At 40.2% G+C, this 24,447-nt stretch overlaps 1 protein-coding gene across 1 annotated transcript in view; it reads right to left on the bottom strand.

Moving 5' to 3' along the window:
• Iqck (IQ motif containing K) overlaps positions 1–24,447 on the bottom strand; it is a 120,474-nt gene that overhangs the window by 93,784 nt on the left and 2,243 nt on the right. The window contains exons 2-4 of the mRNA XM_005391117.2: positions 18,313–18,377; positions 15,009–15,138; positions 14,069–14,166 (exon numbers count right to left, since the gene is read on the bottom strand). Coding sequence (XP_005391174.1) covers positions 14,069–14,166; positions 15,009–15,138; positions 18,313–18,377 — 293 coding nt within the window. The remainder of the gene's footprint in view (positions 1–14,068; positions 14,167–15,008; positions 15,139–18,312; positions 18,378–24,447) is intronic.

Here is a 24,447-nt window from a genome sequence, read left to right as displayed (position 1 = left end):
TGTTCCTAAAATGTAGCAGGATAAATGTGGTTCTATAAATAGAGAGCCAATTGTTTGTTTTATGACATGTTCGTTTTTAAAAATTCTATTAAATCTCATTTCCTTCTTTTACAAAAATGGCTTCCATCCTTTAAACATAAATTCTCTAGAGAAGTTTGTGATATATGCAGGGCTTTTGTTGTTGCTGTTACTTTTGTTTTGTCACAAATTGTGATGCTGACTCCCTAGCCATTAGATGTGTCTTCATATTACATTCGCAAATGCTGAGTTTGTCATTATTTCTAAACATTTCCATTTTGATTTTTACTAATGTATATCATTTTTAAGGGACTACAGGTTAAGTATCCTTTATGCAAAATACTTGGGACCAGTTCTAGGCTTCATATTTTGGAATATATATATATATATATATATATATATAAAATGGGCATGAGATCTAAGTCTAAACATAAAATCCATTTATATTTCCTATACACTTTACATACATAGCTTGAAGGTAATGCTATATAATCCCTTTAATAATTTTGTGTATGAAACAAAGTTTGAGGTGTGACATTTTCTACTTTATGGCATCATGTTGGTGGTGATAAAGTTTTTAACTTTGGAGCATTCTGGATTTCAGATTTTCAGGTTAGTGATGACCAATCTATAGTATTTTTAGAATAATGAAGAGAGTCTATCTTTGGTCATCTACAACACTGACGAAGTAGTAACAGAGATGCCATCTACCATTCATTCATGTAATGACTGGTAAACTGGAAGAGGCCATAGGGGAATAACATTCCTTTCACAGATTTGTTATTTTCTAAGCATACCACTAACTTTAATAGTGTTAACAACAGTTCATGTCTAGTAAATGCCTTCTGTGTGCCACTCTTAAATTTTACTTAATTCATCCTCACAACTACACGTCATTAGGTGCTATATATTCCTATTTCACAGGTTAGGGAACGAGTACAGAAAGGCTAACTTTTTACCTTGCCCAAATCACTTACCAGTAAATGGAAAAATAAGAATTTGAACCCAGATAAGCTGAATTGAGGTCCAGCCCCTTCATTCATCAGCTCATGTATGTAATCCTCTCAAGAAGCCTTCCTGTGCTTTACAAATGAGGATACAAGAGAGCTGCAGACAAGTGATACCCAGGCTAGAGCCAGAAGTCAAACCTGCCATCTGTTGCCAATCCATATTATTTGTACTGCAGTGTACGAGGTAAATTATAAAAAGGGCCACCAATGGCCAGACATGGTGTTGCACACCTATAATCCCAGCATTCTGGGAGGCTTGATGATTGATTCCACATTGGAGCTCAGAGTGGGCAACTGAGAGACTTAGTGAGACCTTGTCTCAAAATGAAACATTAAAGAAAAGTACTGGGCATGTAGCTCAGTGCAAAGGAACTGGGTTCACCATTCTCCACCTCATTCTGTATCTATACTCTTTACAATGTGACTTTACAGCTCTTCCTATCAAGAGGTGGGATCATTTCCTAACTCCTTGTATCTGGACTAGCCTTGTGACTTGCTTTGGCCAATATGATATGGGAAAGTGTCACCCTTCCAGTTCCAAGCCTTGGGCTCAAGACGCTTTGAGAGCACCCTCTTAAATCCTGGCAACCTGGCCTGGCTGCCATTCAAATCACCTAGGATTACTCTGCTGGTGATAAGAGACCAAGTGGAAGGAAAATGACTCATCTCAGCTGAGGCCAACCTAGACACGCGCACACCCAGCCTGCCTCGGGACTGACCAGACACATTAATGGGCCCCGCTGAGCCCAAAAGAACCTCCTACTTGAGTCCAGACCAAATTGCTGGCTTGCAGAACAGTGAGAAAATACATGTAATTTTAAGCCACTAACTCTTTTTTTTTTTTTCTTTTCCGGTACCAGGAATTGAACTCATGACCTCACACTTGCCAGGCAGGCGCTGTGCCACTGAGCTAAATCCCCAGCCCTGGCCACTAACTCTTGTAGTTTCTTATACAGTAAAAAGTTAGCTAATGCCATATATAATAACTGAAATGCAACTTATGGCCAAATAATAATGTCCTCGTATTCAGCAGTCAGTCAAGACTGCCACCACCACCATCTGACATAAAGCAAGAAGACAAAGCTTCAGGCCAGAGAAGGAAAATTCTGCCACAAAGCCACTGCCCTTTATTTCATAAGAAAACCAAGGAGTCACCCTCAGGGCAGAGCCTGTTGCCTTTCTTTCAAACTCTTGTTCTATGAGGGTGACTTTGATTTTTAGAAACAAAAGTAACTCCTAGCCAAGTTTGAGGAATGAAGTGATAAATGCTCTTTTGTTAAAAAAAAGAAAAGAAGCATGATTATAATGTATAATAAGGTTTTCTTACAGGGCTTACAAACTGAATCTGATATCAATTCCAAGAGTCTCAATGGGAGATGTTCTTAAACAAACAATTTAAAATTTTAAAAACCATTTTAAAATTTTTTATTTTAAAGGGGAAAAAACAAAATTTCCAAAGAAGATAACAGGAGGGTAACAATGGTTAATATATTGCATATTGTTATCTTTAAATTAGTTACTCAGAGTACAAGATATCAGTATTTAATTGTCCAAACAATATTAGCACAAACCTTTCTTTTCAATGAACTAAGAGAAGTTAGCAGTATAACCACCTTAACTATCATATATTTATATATATATATAATTTTTTTGCTGTTTCTTTATTTCTTTTCTCCATTGCCTCATCCCAGTTTCTCTTTCCTTTTGAAGTTTCTTCCCATTTTACAGTATCTGTTGTACATTTTGGATCTTACTTAGTTTTTCAGATTCTCATACTATAGAGACAATATGATATTTACATACGTGCATCTGATTTATTTCACTTATGAGTATAAGTGAAAGTATATATACCATACACTTATGAGTATAAGTATAAGGTCTCAAGTTGCATCCATTTCCCTAGAGAAGTCTCCAGTTTATCCCTCCTTATGACTGAGTAGCACTCCATTGTATAAAGAGACCATAGGTTTTTTAACCATTCCTCAGTTGATGAGCATTTGGGCTGTTTCCAAGATTTAGCTATTACAAATTGTGATACTATAAACACGGGTGCACATATATCGTTGTGGTGTGATTGTTTTTTGTTTGTTTGCTTTTGGTTTTTTTCTGGTACTGGGAATCGAACTCACGACCTTGTGCTTGCCAGGCAGGTGCTGTGCCGCTGAGCTAAATCCCCAGCCCCGGTGTGATGTTTTTAATTCTTCTGGGAGGAGACCCAGAAAGGGAATAGCTGGATCAAATGGGACCTCCAATCCCAGTTTTCTGAGGAATCGCTACACTGATTTCCACAGTGGTTGTACCAGTCTGTACTTCCATCAACAGTGCAGAAGGGTTCCTTTTTCTCCACAACCCCTCCAGCACTTGTTATTAGTTGATTTCTTGATAATAGCCATTCTTTCTGGAGACGGAATCTCTGTGTTATTTTAATTTGCATCTCCCAAATGACCAGTGATGCTGAACATTTTTTTCATATATTTATTTGCTGTCTGCATTTCTTCATCTGAGAAGTATATGTTCATCTCAGATGCCCAGTTTTTGGGCTGGGAATATAGTTCAGCAGCACAGGAACTGCCTGGCAAGCACAGGGTCCTGAGTTCAATTCCTGGTACCAAAAAAAAAAAAAATCAGATACCCATTTTTGGACTGGGTCTTTAAATATAGGAGGTCTGATTTTTTGAGTTCTTTATACGTTCTTGATAGCAATCCTTTGTCTGTGCAACAGCTGGCAAATATTTTTTCCCACATTGTAGATTGTCTCTTCACTCTGTTGCTGTACAAAACCTTTTTAATAAGATGAGATTCCAGTTGTCGATTCTTTGTGATAGTTCCTGTGCGATCAGGGTTTTATTCATAAAGTGTTTGCGTATACCAATGTCTTCAAGAGTTTTACCTATTCTATCTTCCAGCAGATTTAATGTTTGTTTTAACTAGATTTTGATCCATTTCAAATTTAGTTTAGTGCATGGTGAAAGATATGGGCCCTGCGATATGTACAGAGCCAGTTTTACCAGCACCATTTATTAAGGAGGCTTTCTTCCAGTGAATGTGCTTGGCACCTTTGTCAAAGGTAAGGTGGCTGAGTATGTCTGCAGTTGTATCTGCATCTTCTAATCTGTTCCACTGATCTTCAGGTCTGTTTTTTTTTTTTGCCAGTACCATGCTATTTTATCACAGTAGCTTTATAATATAATTTCAAGTCAGGGGTTGTGATGCCCCTGCCTTGCTTTTGTTGCCCAGAATTGCCTTAGCTATTCTAGGTCTCTTCTGGTTCCAAATTAATTTTAGGGTTGTTTTCTCTAATTCTGTGAGATGTGCTATTGGAATTTTGATCAGAATTGCATTAAATCTGTGTAACAGTTTTGGAAGTATGGCCACTTTCACTATATCGGTTCTTCCTACCCAAGAGTAAGGGACATCTTTCCATTATCTGATATCTTCAATCTCCTTTTTTAGAGTACTGTAGTTCTCAATGTAAATTTCTTTTACATCCTTTGCTAGATTGATTCCTAGGTATTTTATTTTCGTGGATGCTACTGTGAAAGGTGTTGTTTCCCTAATTTCTCTCTCAGTGAGTTTGTTATTCCTGTACAGGAAGACTATTTTAACTGTTGACTTTGAATCTATTAAACATTTTTTTTGAGACATGATCTTGCTATATAGTTAAGACTGGCCTTGAATTCACTATGTAGCCCAGGCTGGCCTTGAACTTACTTGCAGTCCTATGTCAGAGTTCTGGGATACACCAGCTACACTGGCTATTATTTTGACACATAAAATTACATATACTTATGGGATATCATGTGATGTTTTGATATATGTATATGTTGTATAATGTTCAAACCACTCAGTGGGAAATATTTTCACCACCACAAGCCTTATTACCATGAGACATAGTAGGAATGAATGTCAGTTCTGGAGCTAGACTCCCAGTTCAGATCTTAGCTCTTCCTCTGAGGGATCACATGAAGGGAGGAGTGACTACTGTAGAGACATTGAAGTTATGCTCTTTCTGACTTTGAGCAGCGGAGAGGCCCACAAGCCCAGGAATGCAGCTAGCACTGAGTAACTAGAAAAGGCAAAGAAACAGATTCTCCCCAAAAGCCTCCATAGGGAACACAGCCCTTTTGCCCAGTTTTGACTACAAAACTAGGGATATTCTGTAACAATAGAGCCAGGATTGTCCCACACAAGAAAAAACTGTGTTATAGCCTAAGTATTTTCAAATATACCATGGGCATTGGTAAGAAACTTGTTTGTAACTGAACCTGGAATCTAACTCAGTTTAACATACAAACACAGGTCTTTTTGTATGTTTTAAATACACATTAGTGTATTAGTGTATTTAAATACACATTAGTATTTAAATGTATACTATTATATTTAAATACACATTAGTACCCCCCAGGAAAACAACAATACATATGTAAAAAAATTATACTGTGTTTTATTCAGAACCTAAGAGTTTTTCATCATTTCAGAAAATCCTATCACCAAAGACATACGTTCCACTTATGGTATTAGAATAGGCAGTTACACGTAACTATTCAGCTTGTCTTTTGTAGCTGTTGTATGCATGGTGATTATATATGTGCAAGTGACCACTTTATAGTATCATCCAGGATCATTTTATTGGAGCATTTAAAAAAGAAAATATAGCTAGAAGTGGTGGTGCATAGCTATAATCTCAGCAGTCAGGGCGGCTGAGGCAGGGATACCACTGCAAATTTGAGCCCAATCTGAGCAACTTAGTGACTTAGTGAAACTCTTGTCTGAAAACTTTTAAAAAGACTAGGAATGGGAAGGTCTCTGGGAGCCTCAGTCACTAGCACTACAAAGACAAAAAAAGTACACATTATTTATATTGTAAATTATTTTCATTATATTTCTCCTTTATATTATAGCCTGCTATAAGATTAATAACTGCTATACTTTTTGAATTTATTGTATAGGTAAGTGTGATAGATTATTATAAGAATGACCACTAATTGATCACAGTCCTTTGAAAGTGACTTTGCCAGGCAAGAAAAGTTGGAGTCTGTTTTTCACCACCCATGAGTTGCTTTGCAGAATGTGGTAAAGGTAAAGTTGATGTTCCAGAGCTTAGCCTTTGCACGTTTGCCTTTGCCTTCTTGAGAAGCTGTCCTGAGACCACCGTGCTGTAAAGGAGCTGGTGTGGCCTCTTAGAGGATGGGAGGACAGACACACTCCAGCCACAGCCAGCACTGAGGATCCAGATGCACAAGTGAGGCCAGCGTGAGCTCCTGGCCCAGCCTAGCCACAAGCTAAACACAGCCACATGCATGAGTGAGCTGAGGGTGAGACCAACAGAACAGCACTCAGTTGGCCCCACAGAATCATGAAAAATAAAAACTTATTTTAAGTCACAAAATTTTCTAGTAGTAATCAGGTAATGGAGAAATAGTTTGTACTATTTAAGCATTTCATTTCTGGATAGTAAGGGATCAGTGCAATACTATGAGGGAGTCTTGGTCCCAACAGAGTTGAAGATACCTGCTCCAGTGATTTCCTATTGCTTTTTCCCCCTACTTCTTTTAAAACAAAAGCCACACTCTTCCCTGACCTACATGATAGGCTGTGGCTGACCTAACCTTGCCAACCTCCTTCCCCTCTCTTTTGCTCATTCTGTTCCAGCCATATTGGCCTGCCTTTTGTCCCTGGAAAAGGCCACTGAACTTGGCAATAATGGTCATTAAGTAAACCTGAAAAAAGTTGCAACAAATTTCGGTGCTGGAGTGGCACATTAAAGAGAGAATGAATGGTAAAAAGATGGGGGTGAGGTTTGCTAGTGTATCAGTAAAAAGGAAAGAGAGAGAAAATAACCTAGATAAGACACCTCAGTCAAATATATTGGTTTTAATATGTTACTTAGTTATAACTTCTGTTTTTCCCTTATTACAAAAATATTTAATGCTTACTTTAAACATTTCCAATATTACCATAGTACTGGGAGAGTGCCTGGAAGTAAAGCTCAGTGGTAGAGTGCTTGCCTAGCCATGGGTTCAGTCCTAACCCTGTATACACACACACACACACACACACACACACACACACACACACTCCAAAACAAGAAAAAATTACATTTTATATATACTTATACAGGAAAGCAAAGGTCCCCAAACTTTCATCTCACCCCAACTTAGATGAGATTTTCCATTTACTGGGTATTAGATTTAGATTATATTATCTAAATCCCTTACCTTTGGCTTTGTCTACAAAGGCTGCACAAATCAGCACCCATAGGAAATGACTGTACAGCATCACTGATCCACAGATACACTTCACCAGCTATTTGTACAAAACAACCACTTTTCATTCTTTATCTTTCACTAAGTATGTTTGCTCAATGCACTGTAAAACTGCTAGCACCCACCTAACTTCACTAAAACTAAAAACCTCATTGACTTTACTTATATTGTCCTTATAATAGTATAGAGATATCACCCAGATCGCCTCTATGACCTTTTTAAACATGTCTGAAAGCAACCATGTAGAAAAGGATTAAATGCACCTGTTTTACTGCTAAATCATACCATGAAATGCACAGACTCTTGATGCAATTCCGAAGCTGAGAAAATTCATGGAAATCCTACTCTTAAGAGGTTTACTCTCCTAAATTATAATCCCCTCCAAGATTTAAGGAAGAAGTATCTACTTATTAAATGGGCTGAATTTTATTAACATCTAATGAACATGTAGATTGGGGTTGTTACTAAATTTAAAATATTTAAGATGGCATATGTAAAAGGATTGGATGATTAGTAAATAAACATCAAAATAATCAATCTTGCAGAGAGCATTGGGAATAGACTGGGGTTGCAAGCAGAGTCTGCCTGATTCCAGAGACAGGATTCTCAACCTTTGGACCATGTACCACGTACCGCCTCACTCATATGTGAAGACATCTATACCAACACACATGCATGTGCGTGTATGCACACACACACATTACACACTGTTATGGTTTGAGTGTGTCTCTCCTGCCCCCCTCCGGGTTGCGTTTGGAGTTTGGCCCTTGAAGTAGTGGTATTGGGAGATAGTATGGAACCTTTAAGAAGTGGAACTTACTGGGAAATAATCAGCTCATTGATGGTGTTTAAAAGGAACTAAAATAGTTCTCATGGAATCCTGGTTAGTTCTCATGAGAGGGTTATTACAAAAACAGCAAGATCAGCCCCTCCTCTCTTTCTGGCTTTCCTGTCTCACTGTGTGATCTCTCCCTCTCTTACGTGCTCCCACCAGAATGTCATCCACCATATGACATGGTTGTGTGGTCCCTTGCTACAGCTGGCATCATGCACTTTGGATATTCAGACACCAAAACTGTGAGCTAAATAAACCTCTTTTCTTTATAAGAGGCCTCAGGTGTTTCATTGTAGTAACAGAAAATGCACTAAAACACACACCAGGCATGTAATTGCCCAAGTGCTCTGTGGCACTGTAACTAGGTGTTGCAACTTGTTCTCATTCTATGCTCTATTCCCCCTTAATCTTCCTTGCGGTTTCATAGTGCTCACAGGACAAACTATATAAAAGACTTGCTAGCTTCTTGCTCCTCTTCTCCAGAGCCATCAGATCTATCTTTCACAGCAGAACCTGGCCTCTGCTTCTGGACCAACTGAGCACATGGTATAGTAATCAAACTTTTCAACTCTGGAGCCAGACTACTCAGTCTGAGTCTTGGCTCTGCCACTTCCTCACTGCATGTCAATTCATGATTGTCCCCAGTGCTGTATGGCCTGTTACCTGTAAGATGGTGACAACAGTACTCAGCTCCAAGGACTGTTGGGAGGACTTTAATGATTTCCTTCTGGCAAAGTGCTTAGAACAATGTCTGGTACAAATCAAGGGCTTTGAACATGCTAGCAACTGTTGTTCCTGAAGTCCAGCCTCCTGCTCAACCCTCTGACTCTGCAGTAGCCACAAGACACCTTCATTTCAGGCAGTTTGCACCTAGCTCAGTTCCAGGTTTTAGAGACCCACAGATCTGGTCAGCATCTCCCTCATTTACCTCCCTGTAGAGGCCATAGATCCAGACACTGTAGGTCCAGTTAAGAGACAATCTCTTGGGCCAGGGATGTAGCTCAGTGGCATAGCACTAGCTTGGCAAGCATAAGGTAATGAGTTCAACTCCTGGTACCAAAAAAAAAAAAAAAAAAAAAGGAACTATCTTTCATATGTAATAGCTATGGCAAACTGGCCAAAAGGCCACTGACCACTCTCATAACCTGCTGTCTTCAAGCTAGGTCCTGACTTTGAGGAACCATAGTCATTCCTTCATTCAATAAACATTTATTGGATCTCTATAGTTCCAGTTTAGGATGCTACACTATGGAACAAAACAGAAAATAAGAAAAGCAAATATAAAAAACCAGAAGTCAGCATGTTAAGAGTAAAATACAAATCAGCAATTATTCTTGAGCAGCCTAATATATATATGATTTCAAGATATAATTTGGCCCCAATAAACAATGAATTATACCACAGTTTAAGAGCCATTTGGAGGCAAGTTCAGTTGCTGGTGACAGATAAGAATGCTGCCTCATGTAATTTGGGTTGGAGGCCCAGTATCAGTCAGGTGGAGTGTCTCTTCCCTGTGACACGATATAGGAAAAGAGCTGAATGGAGAAAAATGCAAATCTGTTGGGCAGATCTGGACAACAGGAGTTCTACTTGGGTCTGACAAATGTTGGAACAGCAATAATGTGATTTTGAAGCTTTCCAAAATAACTCAGAAAAGACTATGTGATGGGTGTGTGTGTGTGTGTGTGTGTGTGTGTGTGTGTGTGTAAGAAATCAGATTTAATTAACATCCTAAGACAGGAAACAAAGTTAACAGTGAGCCACCCACTCCGTATATTTGTGGCATTCAAAAAACTGAGCTTCCAGGCATAGGCTGAATGGAGAGGGGTAGAAAGCCGACATTTGTTGATGCCAATGAGTATTTTTAAATACTTCTCTTCCTCCCAATACCAGGAACAGCTCCATCATCCTTTAATAGTGGAGGAAACTGAGGCACAGGTTATTTGGTTCTCAGTCCTTACAAGTTTACGGTTTTTCAAAGCCCCATTTTCTATCTTCCCTGGCAAATCATAAAATTTAAATTTCACTGCTCCATTCAAACACCCTGCAGCATTTGATGTTTGCACTATTTTCATTTACTCTCTGCACATCTCATCTGCGGGATGTCAATAATGAGGTGTGAGCTGGCATGAGGATGCCTCATTAATCTCTAATACAAAAAGAAATCTCTTAGATTCTTTAAAAGCATATGATCACTGCCTGGGGACTGGAAACTGTGTCTTGTCCCCTTGTTATAAAATTACTTATGGGCAAACATTAGCTATGCAACCTTCAATGTAAAATCTTAATTACTGCTTTTTAAGCTGATTTTGGGCCCTCTGCAGGAGTATAAATTAGAAGAGTAATGGCCAAATAAATTAGAAGAAAGGCTGCACAATAGCATATAGCTGCTCCAAGGTCTAGAAACAAATTCCCAGGATTGGATTGACTTTTGCCATTCTTCCCATTCATCCTTGCTTCAGAGGAGTGAAAAGGAACAGAAAAGAGGTGAAAAATAGGTATGACCTTAGTTCATCATTATCCTTCACCTACCAAAGAAGGCTCTACTATTATTCTGTGGTTTTCTGGAGGACAGGACCATGTCTCATCTCTGTGTCCCCACAGCCTGGTTACCATCATCAGCACACAGTAGGGCTTAATTAATGCTTATTGAACAAAACTTCAGTAGCCTAACCTACTTGCAGATATTCTATACATATTTGCAGAGATGATTCCATTGTTCTCACTCCACTGCTTAATCATTATACTTCGTTCAGTTTAATACTGAATATATTTTGGTCAACATCAGGATAAGAAAAAAGGGATATAATTGCTGAGTATGACTTGTGGGATGGTCTGGTGCCCCTCATTTAGCAGCAGAGACTGAAGCCAGGGAGACAAAACCACATAACAACTGCAGGGTCAAGCTAAGAGTTCTGCTCTCTGACCCCTCCATCTTCTCTCCCACCTCACATCTGTTCAACATCGCCTAGCAGAGGGGAAAGTTGGTCACGAGAGCGGACACGAATTAAGTGGTCAGAGGGAGCTAGGTGAGAAATTGAACAATTGAAAAGAATTAGAAACAGTTTAGATTTCGTAACCAAAAGCAAGCAGCAATCTGTTCCCTACAAATGAAAAAGAAAAATCAGTATTTCTAGGAGCTATTTAGAGGATCCAACTCTAGTTTATTGGGAGTGAGGAAAGCCAAGCTCCAAGATCATCAGACAAGGTCCTCCATCATTCTCTAGCTGGGTGATTGTAGGTTATAATCAGCTTCTCTGAGTTCTAGGACCCTCTTCAGTAGAAGGAGGTCAACGAAAGAGAGGATTCCACTTAGAAAGTTATTCTAAAGGTGAAATGAGAAGATGCATGAAGAATATTTTGACCAGGGACAATGCACAGTAGGCAATTCATCAGTGAGGTAGCTTCTCTAAGTTTGATACTACTTCTGACAATTATCATGATAGCATACCACAAAGAAGAACCGTCACCTGGCTGTGATGGTAAGTACTGAAATCACTGCATTTTACCAGCTTTTCGTTTACTGAGTAGTCTGATTTGGCAGGGTGCCTTCTCATGTTAATGAAAAACTGGGATCTGATCATTGTGTTTTCCAGGCTAAAGCAGGGAAACCAGGTCTATAATAGCAAAATTAGGAGAAAGAGGGACTAAGATTGCCTAGATTTGTATTTATCAGGCCTGTATGTCAAAATTAAACATTTCTTACAGAGCAATATAGAGAATGCCTTATAGCTGTGTCTTTATTGGTCTACTGATGTGAGGGTCCCTGCCCCCATTCCCATTCCCAGAGCCATAGATGATGGCTTAACTTTATTTATTCATTTTTTTAATGTGGCAGAACTGGGGATAAAACCCAAGGGCACTCTTTCACTGAGCAAAATCCCTGGCCCTTTTTAAAAATTTGAGACAGGGCCTCATTAAGTCCTTAAATTGTCCAGGCTGGCCTCAAACTCATGCCTCAGTGTCTCCAGTAGCTGGAGTGATAGGTGTACACCAGGCTTAACTACATTTTAAGCAAGGAGCTACAAGCTGGATGCTGGGCTTTGGCTTTGCTGAGCTTCATCTCAGCTGTGATGAAACTGTTCAAGACCAGAAGGGATCTACAGAAGCTGCATGGGGAATTGTTGACTGTAGAGGAGAAAAATACTTCTAGAGAGGATTACTGAAGTATTGCTTGATACATGCAAACAAAACCCTCTTCCCTACCTCCCATGAAATTATCAATAAGATAAAATTTGCCTGTGAAATCTTTGTAGAATTGTATGAGGGAGTGGTTGGGATAAAGGGCTGAATCAGGACTCCAAGTTGCCAAGGAACAGAGTGAAACCACTGACCCTGCCTGGGAAGCCCCTGCAGTATAGGAACTGCAACGGTACACAACATGTTAACATTTAGAGAGATCTTTTTATGTGCCAGGGTCTGCCTGAAGTATTTTGCATGTGCTTAATAATCCCATGAGCAGGCACTATCTTCATCTTTATTTTACATATATGGAAATTATGGTGGTTTAGGAGCTGAAATAACTTGCCCTGGGCTGGGAAGTCAGCTGGGATGGAGGCAGCCTTCAAAATTAGTGAACTTTGACTCCAGGGTCTTCCTTTTAACCGCTATGTTATAAACCAAGTTCCCAGTTACTAATTGATTGCATAATTAATATATAAAGGGGAATCAGGCGGTGACCTTTGCCATCCACTGTTCTCTCCCATTAATTAAACTTGGGAAGTAGATGGGTGTGCTCCTCCTCCCTTCCCCCTCCAGGGTGCCCCTCCAAGGATGGGCCCACTAGAATAGCCTTCCCAGAGAAAAGAGCTAGGTTTTGTTCAAGTGACTAGTAACAGTGGCACTTTGCTGATATCTGACTATGTACTTGTTTATTTAACATTTATTGAGGGCCAACTGCATACTCACCATGTGGTAGGCATTGAACAGAGTATACTGAGCACTGAGAAGAGGTACAAAAATAAATCAGACAGAGAATATGTCCTCAAGGCACTTAAAACACTGGGAGAGACAGGCATGTATAAAATTAAATATATGTGGTTAAGAATATCTTAATTAAGGCTGTCTTAACTTACCATAAAATGAAGAACAGATGAATACTCTGAAATCTGAGAGCTGGGATCAATTACTTCTAGTGTGGGCCTAACATGGAACTGGAAGCCTGAGAGAGGTGTCATGCAGCTGAGATTGCAAAAGCAAGCACAATTTAAATATGCAGAGAAAAGGAGCTCAAGGATTTTTTTCTAAAAAAAGAAGAAACATATGCACAGAGACCATGAAGTACAGGGTGGTATAAGGAACTTAAAGGACTTCTTTTTGGCTGAAGGGTACTACCTGAAAAGGAGAGTTGTGGTTGAAGAAAACAAGGAAGGGAAGGAGGGAGGGGAAGACTGAAGAGGTGGGAGGGGAAGACTGAAGAGGGCCTTGAAAGCCAAACTGAGAGCTCTTTGCTTCATCAAGCAGATCCATCATTGTCAGATGGCCGTGTTGTGGCCCAATTCTTGCTCCATAAATGTTTGCTATAGTTTGGATGCTGAATGTCCCCCAAAGGCTCATGAGCTAAAGGTTCAATCTCCAGGCTTGCACTTTTCAGCCAAATAAGAAGTAAGGTGAGCTTGAATCACTGTGTGCAATAAATAGAAATGCAAGGCCCAGGAAACCCAGAAGATGCCAAATTACATGGGAGAAGGGCAGGCAGGGACACCAAGCAGGATAGAAAACCTCTCCAGAGCCTAGGAGGCCAGACAGATAATGGTGTGTGTATGTGCATAACTGGATGTCACCGCTGGGCTTGGGTAAGTGACCCAAAACACAGACTTTCCACCTCAAAGGGGTCATTCTGAGAGTAACGACTTGATAGAACTGAGATAATGAGCTACCATATGATTAAAATGAAATATTGAGAATTTAAAAATAAAGGACCCCACCAAACAACCAACCTCAAAACACTTTTCTTGTCTTGCTTGGTGAAGTAGGCTGGCCATTCCAGGAAGCAGAACTGGGAAGATGAACGTTTCCAAATATTGTCTAGGAGAACCTAAAATGAAATCTTGCTGCAGATCTCAAGCTGCTCAAGTTTATCTGGAGGGGCACATTTGTTGTTGAACCAAAAAAGATCCTGTCCATTCAGTAACACAACCTTAAGTGAGGTATTTCGTTCCAAATCCCTGAGTGGGGCTATATTATTAAAGAAACCTAAAATGTTCCTCTGCGGTTTGGTGAGAGTAGTCCAGGTCCTCCACAAGGCCAGGTCCACCAGCTTGTTACAGCCCTGAGCAGTAATGGTAAGGAGGCCAGAGGGACAGAGGGACTTACTCAAGGAAAGTGTGGTAGGAATTGAGGCTAGAGAGGAACCGGGGTGGGAGTATCGCGGACAGCACCATAGGACCACAGGGCTGGAAGCAGTGGTTGGCAAGGCCCAAAGCACACCAGTAGAAGGCACAGAACTGTAGAAGGCACAGAACGGGAGCAGAGGGCCAGGCACTAGAAAGGCCAGGACTGGGGGTAGGATCTGCCTCAAGGGAGGGCAACATGGCATTTTCTTCTACTTTTTGCATTTGTTTATACCTTTCCTGCCCTCTTTGTATTTAATGTAGAATCTGGGTATGCTTATTGTTACTATCTCTATTACATTTTAACCCTAAAAATAAATCAGTGGAATTGAGGATACTTTTCTGAAAAACAAAAACACAACACTGCATTGAAAGTCTAGTGAATGCAGTAAGATAAATTAAGTAATTAAAAGGCTAAAAAATAATTAGAAGAATACAGTCTTATTTCCGTGGTCTCCCTGAAGCCTGTGTGACCACCCCCACCCTGTGATTTTGCAATGTTATAAACCCAAAATTATAAACGATGAAGCCGCACTTGCTTACTTACATGTTTTTGGATCAACTGTTTCAGATTTATTTGGAGGACAAGGTGCTTTTGAGGCGGTGGTGGAATGGGAAGCTAGGAAATAGTGTTCTGTGTTGAAGTCATGGGAAACCAGTTCCTCCAATAGTGAAACCTGGCAGTGGACAGGGAGGGGAGTCAATTCCTATCAACAGCTTAAATAATTATTTTCTTTTGTAACTTTACAAGGGAGTAAAATCCCACGTTAGATTTTAGGTTCAAGAGCACACGCAACACATATCTTTGTCTCCTTTCCTTCCTGAGACACCTATAAATGACAGTCAAGAAATAAACCTCTAGTAGAAGAAACAGGAGGGCCATCTGTGGATGAGAGATTGGACAACAAATCCAAACGAAGCAGGGATAAAGCCTGTGTTGATAAGTGGGAGGGGAAATAGTAGCCACAGGCGGAAACGGTTTGGGAGAACACAGCGCATTTTCCCACCAGAATTCCAAAGGGGCTCGGGCTTAGAGTTGCCAGGCATCACAGTGGGCAAGAGAGAAAGGGAACAACACACAGCAGGGTTGCAAGAAAATCTGGCTGGGCTCCACCGGCTGGCAACCCACATTCCTTTGCCTCTCAGTATCCATGAAGCTACCTTCACACCAGCCTTTTATATTCAGCTCCCCTCCTCTCCAATCACATCTTTGTCAACAAATGAAACAAACAGCCTGAGAGGAAGCAGAACTGTGTAGAGCACCATGCTGGTGGCCCAGCCAGAAAAACCCAAAACAGTGAACATTGATTTGGAGGCTCCCTGCTCAGCCTGTGTTATGGTTTGCGTCTAGATGTTCCCCCAAAGCCTCATGCAGTCATAGGTGGGGCTTTTCAGAGGTGGCTAGATCTAGTGTGTGTGACACTGGGACTGATTCATAGTGCAATGCTTGGATTAAGCGTGCTAGGATTAAAGGTGTAAGGGCAGGTAGCCTGGATACAATATAAGGGACAGAAAGAGGCTTGTGGGTTGTTGCTTGCTTGCTGCTTGCTGCTTTTGTTGTCTTCTGCCTGCCACAAACTGTTTCTCCTCTGAATGTCCCTCTGCCAGGCCACTCTGCCTTGTAGTCACCTAATTATGGACTGAAACCTCTACAAACTGTGAGCCAAAATAAACCTTTTCCTCCTTTAACTTTGGCTGTCAGGTATTTTGTCTCAGCAATGAGAAAACTAACTAAGACAGCCCCCAAATATTGACTCTTCCTGCTCACCCTGAAGAAAACCTTCCAGTGGACTAGCACTTCCCATAAGCAACTGCTCAGGGGATTTCTATTTGTAAAAGATAACCATCCAGAAAACCTACAGGTACAGTGGTAGAAGAAAAGCACACTAGCTGTTTTGGTTAATTTTGAGGGTTAATTCATCTGGATTAACGCATGCAGAGATAGCTGGTAAAGCAGCAATTTTAGCAGGGTATGGTGAAACCCACCTATAATCCCAGAGTTTGGAAGGCTGAAGCAGGAGGATCATTGTAAGTTTCAGACCAACCTGGACTACATAGTGAATTTAAGGCCAGCCTGGACTATGTAGCAAGACCTTGTCACAAAACAAAAAGTCAGCATTTCTAGGTGTGCCCATGAGGGTGTTTTTAGACATCAGCCACTGAGTTGGTAGACTGAGTGGGAAAGATTTGCCTCCAATGTGGACAGGCATCATCTAGTTGGCTGGGGGCCTAAATGGAACCAACAAGTGGATGGAAGCCAAATTCTCTCTCCTGGAGACAAGATGCCCTTTTTCACCTGCCCCAGGATACCAGAATCCCATGTTCTATAGCTTTTGGGCTCTGGAACTTGCATCAGTTCAAGTTCGAGGCCAGATCTCAGGCCTTCGGCCTTGGTCTGAGATTTATACCAGCTGCATCCCTGTTTCTGAGGCCTCTGGACTTGGACTAAGCTATACTACTGACTATCCTGGTTCTTCAGCTTGCAGATGGCCTGTCATAGAACTTCTCAGCTTTCATAATTGTGTGTGAGCCAATTCCCCTAATAGGGCCCCTATCATCTATCTATCTATCCATCTATCCATCTATCTATCTATCTATCTATCTATCTATCTATCTCTGTATTTACCTCCTATTGGTTTTGTCTCTCTGAAGAAGCCTCAGATACCAGCTATATGGAAAAATCCACTCAGAACCCCATTTTAAATTTTAAATAAATAATCAAAACTCTGCACAAGAAAATTAACAGTATACAAAAACAAAGATTAAGATACATAAACAGAGCAAATGACTACGGAATAAGGACAAATAATTCAGGGAAGAAAAAATGTAATTAGTATCTACATAAAAATTTCAGACAGAATTGTATCCATACATGAAGAACAGGATACTGGCCACTGTGTCCTCTCTTGCAGGATAGCCACCCTCACACTATAGTGTGTACTCCTTTTCCTACTTTAACTTGGCCCAAATTTGCTCTGCAGAGCCTGTTTCTTTTCCTACCGTTAATAAAACTTTGCAACTGTTTAAAAAAAAAACCAGGATACTATGAAAAAGAAACAATCATAAACAAAAAAGAGCTTTAGACACAGAATCTCTGTCAAAGGCAGAGATTAACATTAGTGTCAGACTACAGACAGAGGCAGACTATAGATAGCAGCTAGTGGAAGTAGAGAAATATAGATTTAGGGTCCATTGGTATGACCTTGCTCAAGTTGTTTCAGCATTTTTTTTTTCAGTACTGTGGACTGAACACAGGTAATTTATACTGAATACATCCCCAGCTCACTTTTTACTTTTTTTTTTGAGATAGAGCTAAGTTGTCCACACTGGGATGAACTTTTTATTGTCTTGCCTCAGCCTCTCAAAATGCTGAGATTACAGGCATACCCTACCATGCCTGGCTATGTTTTTGAAATTTTAAATTCCACTAAGTGCCTATTAATCCCAAGGCATACTTCCAAGGGCCTCCCTTTCTGGTTGCCCTGTCCCTGACCCCTCTGTCTTCACCTGGCCTGCCCTGGCATGCAGAGAAGCTTGCTCTGTTCACAAACGTCCCCAGTACAAATATGATGTAAGATCCATTGTAAAGGCCTCTCTCACCCAAAAGCTCATCTAAGCCCCATGCAGACACTATGAGTTAGTCAATGATTGCCTTTCCCGTAACAGATGCTGAAACTAAGCTTTAAACACTGTTAACAGTAGAGTTAGGGTAACCCCATCTTTCTAGTGCTAGCTCCAGTGCACTCCTCATCTTGCCTCGCTAACTCCTAACATCACCCGACCTTCCCCAGCCATACATGCTGTTCTCATTTAAGAGTCTTTTAGTAGGTTGAGACCTGGACAATACTCACAGTAACTGGAGTTTCTTGTCTGATCATATAGCCTTCTGGAAACTGAGGCAGCTCAGCTTCATATTCTAGAGAGAAGGGAAAAGTCTTCAATTTCACATTTCATTGCCATTTGTGATGTAATGTCCTTTTCACTAAGTAAGACAATCATAAATTTTATTTCAGCTGATGCTTTACAGAAATGAAAAATAACAGGTTATTGCAGGTGAACACTTAATATGGATAAGCTCCTTTATTTAAAATAAATGAGATGGTTGGTCTCTCATACTAAAGCTCCAGGCTTTATATAAGAGTCTGAGACTTCTCCCAAGAAGATACAACTTAGATTTTGCTCGAACATAACTACAAGGAATAAGCAGAGGGATATAATAGGGAGGGTGATTAAGGGAAGATAGCAGTAGCACACATGCAGTAGAGACCAACACAGAGAACACTTCACCCTGACAGCTGCCTTAATGCTGAGAGAGGGACAGAAAATGTTCACGGGCTATATTAGTTACATCCCTAAAGGAAAGACTAGTAAAAAAATATTCTGGAAAGGTTAAAAGGCAGCTGCACATTCATTTTGCAATAATGAAGAAAAATAAAGTTCCTAGGTAAGATGGCACTGATGGAATGCAATGTACTGGATGTCAGTTTCATTCGGTAATAGAATATTATTCAACTTTTTTTTGTTTTGAACTCCTAAGTTTCAGGCTGGGGACAGGTACAGCAGGCAATAAGCAAATCTGCTTCCCCATACCAGCTAATTCTGTGTCACAAGTTACAGCAGTTTTGGTAGCTATGGTAGCTTTGATCTAGAATGTCTCAAGGCCCATGTGCTAAGGACATGCATGTTGGGAGGTGGAGGAATTCTTAACAGGTGGGGCCTGATGGGAGGCCTCCATGTCCCTGGGGATGTGCCACTGAGGGAAACAGTGGAGCTCTAGCCTTTTCCTTCTCCTTTGCTACCTGGCCATGAGAAGAATGGTTTTGCTGTGCCAGGCCACTCCTCCATGATGCGCTGCCTCACCACAGGCCCATAAGTAACAGGGCCAGTCAACCATGGACTAAAATGTCAAAAACTGTGAGCCAAAATAAACTCTTTGTCTTCATAAGCTGATTACCTCAGAAATTTGTTATAGTGAGGGAAAGTGAACACACTCTTTATCCCCAGAAGATATGTCCCAAGACATCTCTCAGAGGCCTAAAGTCACAGATTGTACTGAATATTACATACATGTTTTTTCCTATTCATACATACTTATGATAGTTTAACATAAATTAGATACAATAAGAGATCCGAACAGTAACTAATAATAAAATGGAAAAGTCAGACACAGTGGCAACTTAGTAAGTGAGCAATTTAGCAAGACCCTATCTCAAAAAAATAATTATGGTAACATCTTATAATAAGTTCCGTACAATTATGTTGATTGCAGGTAACTAAAATTGCAAAAAGTAAAACCTTAGATAGAGGGGTACTACTGTACAACAAATTTAGGGATTTAAAGCAACACAAATGTATTACATTATATTTCTCTTGAGCTAAAAGTCTTGGAATAGAGCTGGGTATTAGCACACATCTGTAGTCTCAGCTACTCAGGAGGTTCAGGCAGGAGGACCACAAGTCTGAGATGAGCTAGGTGTCTTAGTCACTTTGTTGTTGCTGAGACAATACTGGACAACTGCAACTTACAAGGAAGAGAGCTTCATCTTGGCTCTTGTTTCAGATAGTTGGTTCCAAGGAAGGAGAGCATAGCACAGGGACACAGCTGGTCATGACATGAGAGTGGGGAAGCACAGAGAGAGAGAGAGGGAGAGAGAGGGAGAGAGAGGGAGAGAGAGAGAGGGAAGAGGGATGAAGGGAGGGAGAGAGGATAGAGGAGTCAAAAAAAGATACCCTCCCAGTGACTAGCCTCTTCCTACCAGACCCCACCTTCTAACAGCAAGTCAGCTCCACCATTCCCATAATCCATTCACCTTCCAAAGGTCCCATGTCTGAGCACATGAAGCTTCAAGGAACATGGAGAGCTAAACCATAACACTAGGCAACTTAGTGAGATCCTGACTCAAAACTTTAAAAAATTTAAAAGGGCTAGGGAAATAGTTCATTGTCCCTTGGATTCAATCTACAGGAATATCCCCCTCTGCAGACACACACGTGTATGCACAGAGTAGTCTGGGGATGGATTCAGGTCCCATTATGCTGGAATGAAGGCACCAGCATGTCTGTGACTTTATCTGAGAGTTGGGGTCCTTTTTGGAGGTCACCAATCAGTAGAATTCAGTTTCTTGGGTTACAGGTGTGAAGTCCATGTTTCTTTTTGGCTGTCACCTGAGAGCCACTCAGCTTCTAAAGGCCCTCTTGGGGTCCTCGCCAAAAAGGCAATGCACAACGGCTATTGCTATAAGCCCAAGGAGTCTCTTTAGCTTGAATCCTTGACTTTTTTCAAGGGCTTGCCTGACTAGGTCAGGCTCATCCACAGTAATCTTCCTAATTTAAAGTCAACTAATTACAGACCTTAAATACATCTGGAAAATATTTTCAAAGCACACCTGGGTAGATGTTTAATGGAGAGGTGTGCACTGGGAGGTGAAAATCTTGGGGCATGTTAGAACTATTTTTCCTACTTGGGCAAGCATGTGAAATCCCCTGTCCCCCTCCACAACCTTGAGAACCACTTGAGGTAGAATGAAAAGTGTTTGAGTTTAAAATATATACATTTATAAGTTTCTCAGTCTACGTCAAATTGCTCAAGCACAGAACTTTTTAATTCTCTCCTTTCTCTTCATAATTGACATCAATTTTCCCCTTATTTGAATTTTGTAAAAACTAACAGCTATCTTTTCTAATAGACTGTAGGTTTTGGGAGGGAAGTACCTGGGTTGGTTTGTGCTAGTGTGTCTCCAAATAATACTTGCTGGATGAATAAATGAATGGTGAATGGATGCATAAAACACAGTTCAGCAAGTTACGGTTAGATTCACTCACTCACATCTACTGAAAAGCTATTACATGCCAGAAACTAATCTGGGAGCTGAATATTGGGCCTTTTGGTACCACTACCTATGGCATACTATATTTATTTAACAAGTTTTCTGTTGGTGGGCATCTGGGTTATTTCCAATTCTTCATTTTACAAGCAGTGTTGTAATGAGCATCTTTATAAATACATCATTGATCTGAATGGAAGTACTTTTTGTAGGATTAATCCTTACATTGGAATTATTCTAACAAAGGAAAAAAAATTACAATTTGGGCAAATTGCCAAACTTTGCAACAGAAAGTTTGCATCAACTTCTGTTCCTAACAGTGAGACTGCCTGTTTTTCTATGGTATACTCAATCTTACACATATTTAAAATGATACAATACTTTTAGTTGCATTTCTTTGATATTTGCACTTTTCCAGTGAAATTTCTTAGTTCTGTTAAGTTTGATAGGAAAGACAAGTTTCTCCATCATCTGACCAAAAAAAGATACACAGTTGAAATGATTATGAAGAAGTATAGGAAAATACATTAGCTTCAGGAAAATCTGGTGTGTTTACCTGAAGCGTCTGTAATGTTTAAGAAAATCCAGCATAATTGAAAATTTGTCAGTTTCACCTTATGATTTCAATTTGAATATAATTAATTACAAACTTGCTAGTAGACCGAAATGCACAAGTGAATTTAAATTGAGTCTGTAAATAGCACTGAACTCTTTAAAATAATTTAGCAGTTTGATTTTTTTTTTCAGTACTGGGGTCTTTGCACTGAGTTACATGAGCTATACTTCCCAGCCTTTTAAAAGTTTTAAAATCTTAAGACAGGTTCTTGCTAAGTTACCAAATTGCCCAGGCTAGGATTAAAGTTGCGATCTTCTCTCACTTCAGCCTCCCAGTAAGCCGGAGTTACAGACTTGGGCCAAATGCCCACCTGATTCATTTAATTTCCAAGAATTACTCTGATGCTCAGAAAAATTTGCTTGTCTGATCTGTTCTGCATTACAAGTGGTTAAGGAAGTTAGGTATATTAAACTTATAACTTTATAATCTTTCAATTACTGAAGCCTATGAATGGGAGTACGGAAATTCAATGTTATGTGACCATTAAATGAACTTTAAGAACAAGGGGGAACAGTTGCTCATTTTATACAACAATCTGTAAGTAGAATCTACAGAAATTGGCAAATAAACATGATCATGGAAGGTAACAGGGAAATGTGTAAGATGAATCCCCAGTTTCTGGGCTAGACAGCTGAGTGAATGACGGCGATATTCACTGATGGAAAGCAATTTGTTGGTGTCTAGAATTGCCCAGAATCATGAATTTGTTGGTGTCTAGAAATTCCTGGGTCATGTCTGATCCTGCACTGAAAACACTTCCCAGCACTGGCAAATACATGTTGACTGAATGCATGAGAGTAACTTCTTTGGAGAAATGAAGTAGAAACTAGTCTACTTTGGGTTGACAAGGGAATGGAAATGGAAGTGGTGTGAACAAGGGCAGTGTGTTCCTTCTGGATACGTGGCTGAGAGGGGAAGATGATTTAATAGCTGAATGGGCTGTTAGAAAGTGGGCCTCAGTTGGAGGACGTAGGTCCCTGGGGGTGAGCCTCTGATAGATATATATCTTGTTGACTGGTATATCTCTTTCCCTCTCTGCTTCCAGCTCCTGTGAGGTAAACAGCTTTCTTCTCCGCCATATGTCTGCCATGTTTCTGCCTTGACAAAGGACAAAAGCAATGGAGCTAAATGACCATGATCTGAACCTTTCAAACAATGAGGCAAAATAAATCTTTCCTTCTCTAAGCCGTTTGTATCAAGTATTTTGTTAGAGCAAAATAAAGCTGACTAGTACAATACCAAAGCCTAGGTGGGGGGCTAAGAGGTGAATAGTGGGATAAATACTTCCTCCATGTACATGGACACAAACATATGTGTTGGCATAAAGAACTTCCTAAATGCCTGGTTCTTCGATGAATGCCTCTGTATGCCGAGTGTTATCACAGAACATTTGAGGAAAGACTAAAGCCTCGGGACTGGTGAGTGTGAGCATGGCTAAGGCACTGATGGATGTTGATAGATGAGCAGTGCTGAGAACTGGCTGGTGTTTTTCTCAGGCTTGCTCGGGAACTGCTGTGCTAAGGAACAGCACTGATTCAGAACTGATCCATGTTGGTATCTGGCAGCTAGAACAAGGGATCAGATTTTATCTTAGCATGAGGGCTTTTGAGCTGGAGAGTATCAGATTAAGTGATGAATCAAAGACAAACGAATATTGGTAACAGTAATCATAGCAATAGAAAATAGAAAACTGTAAGCCCTGAATATTTACACTCAATCTTGGTTAAAACCATAGTTAAACATTGTAAGTCACAAGCCACACTAAGATTTGGTTAGAAGCCTTGGAAGAAAAGTTTATTGGGACTAATACAAGTGCTTTTGAGAATACAAAGTCCACAGTCATCACTAGAAAAAAGAGGCAAAGAGTGAAGAACATTTACAAAAAAATTATCGAAGAGGGGCTGGGGATTTAGCTCAGCGGCAAAGCGCCTGCCTGGCAAGTGCAAGGTCGTGAGTTCGGTTCCTGGTACCGGAGAAAAACCAAAAAAAAAAAAAAAAAAACTTATCAAAGAGGCAGGCTCGCACACGCATGAAAGAGCATGAACCAGGGAGGAGAAAAGTCTTAAGTTATATATTTATTTATACTCTATCTTGTCTTCAGTGAAATTGGGTTCCTGTGGCATGCGGTTGTTCACTTTTTAAATGGAGACATCCTAATAAAATTAATGCTTTACTTAAAAATAGGATTACCACGCCTGGCGTGGTGGCGCACACCTGTAATCCCAGCACTCAGGAGGCTGAGGCAGGAGGATCGTTGCAAGTTCGAGACCAGCCTGGGCTACAAAGTGAGCTCAAGGCCAGCCTGAACTGCATAGCGAGACACTGTCTCAAAAAAGACAAAAAAAATAAACAAAGATAAGATTATCACAAAGCTTGTTTTTACATATTTCTTATAAGAAACTGAATTTATTCACTATGTGTCAGTTACAGTCAAGTGCATCTCTTAGATGTTTAAGAATTGGGTTTAATCAGCTAGGTTAAAATAATCACGACAGTGCCCACATATATAATTCACCATCTCTGACCTCATTAACTTCAATTTTTAA

The sequence above is a fragment of the Chinchilla lanigera genome, unplaced genomic scaffold (genome assembly GCF_000276665.1).
Source record: "Chinchilla lanigera isolate Chin_1 unplaced genomic scaffold, ChiLan1.0 scaffold00041, whole genome shotgun sequence".
In the NCBI taxonomy this organism is placed as follows: Eukaryota; Metazoa; Chordata; class Mammalia; order Rodentia; family Chinchillidae; genus Chinchilla; species Chinchilla lanigera.
The sequence above is the reverse complement of the archived record's forward strand: the minus strand, read 5'-3'. Positions and strand labels throughout refer to the sequence as shown.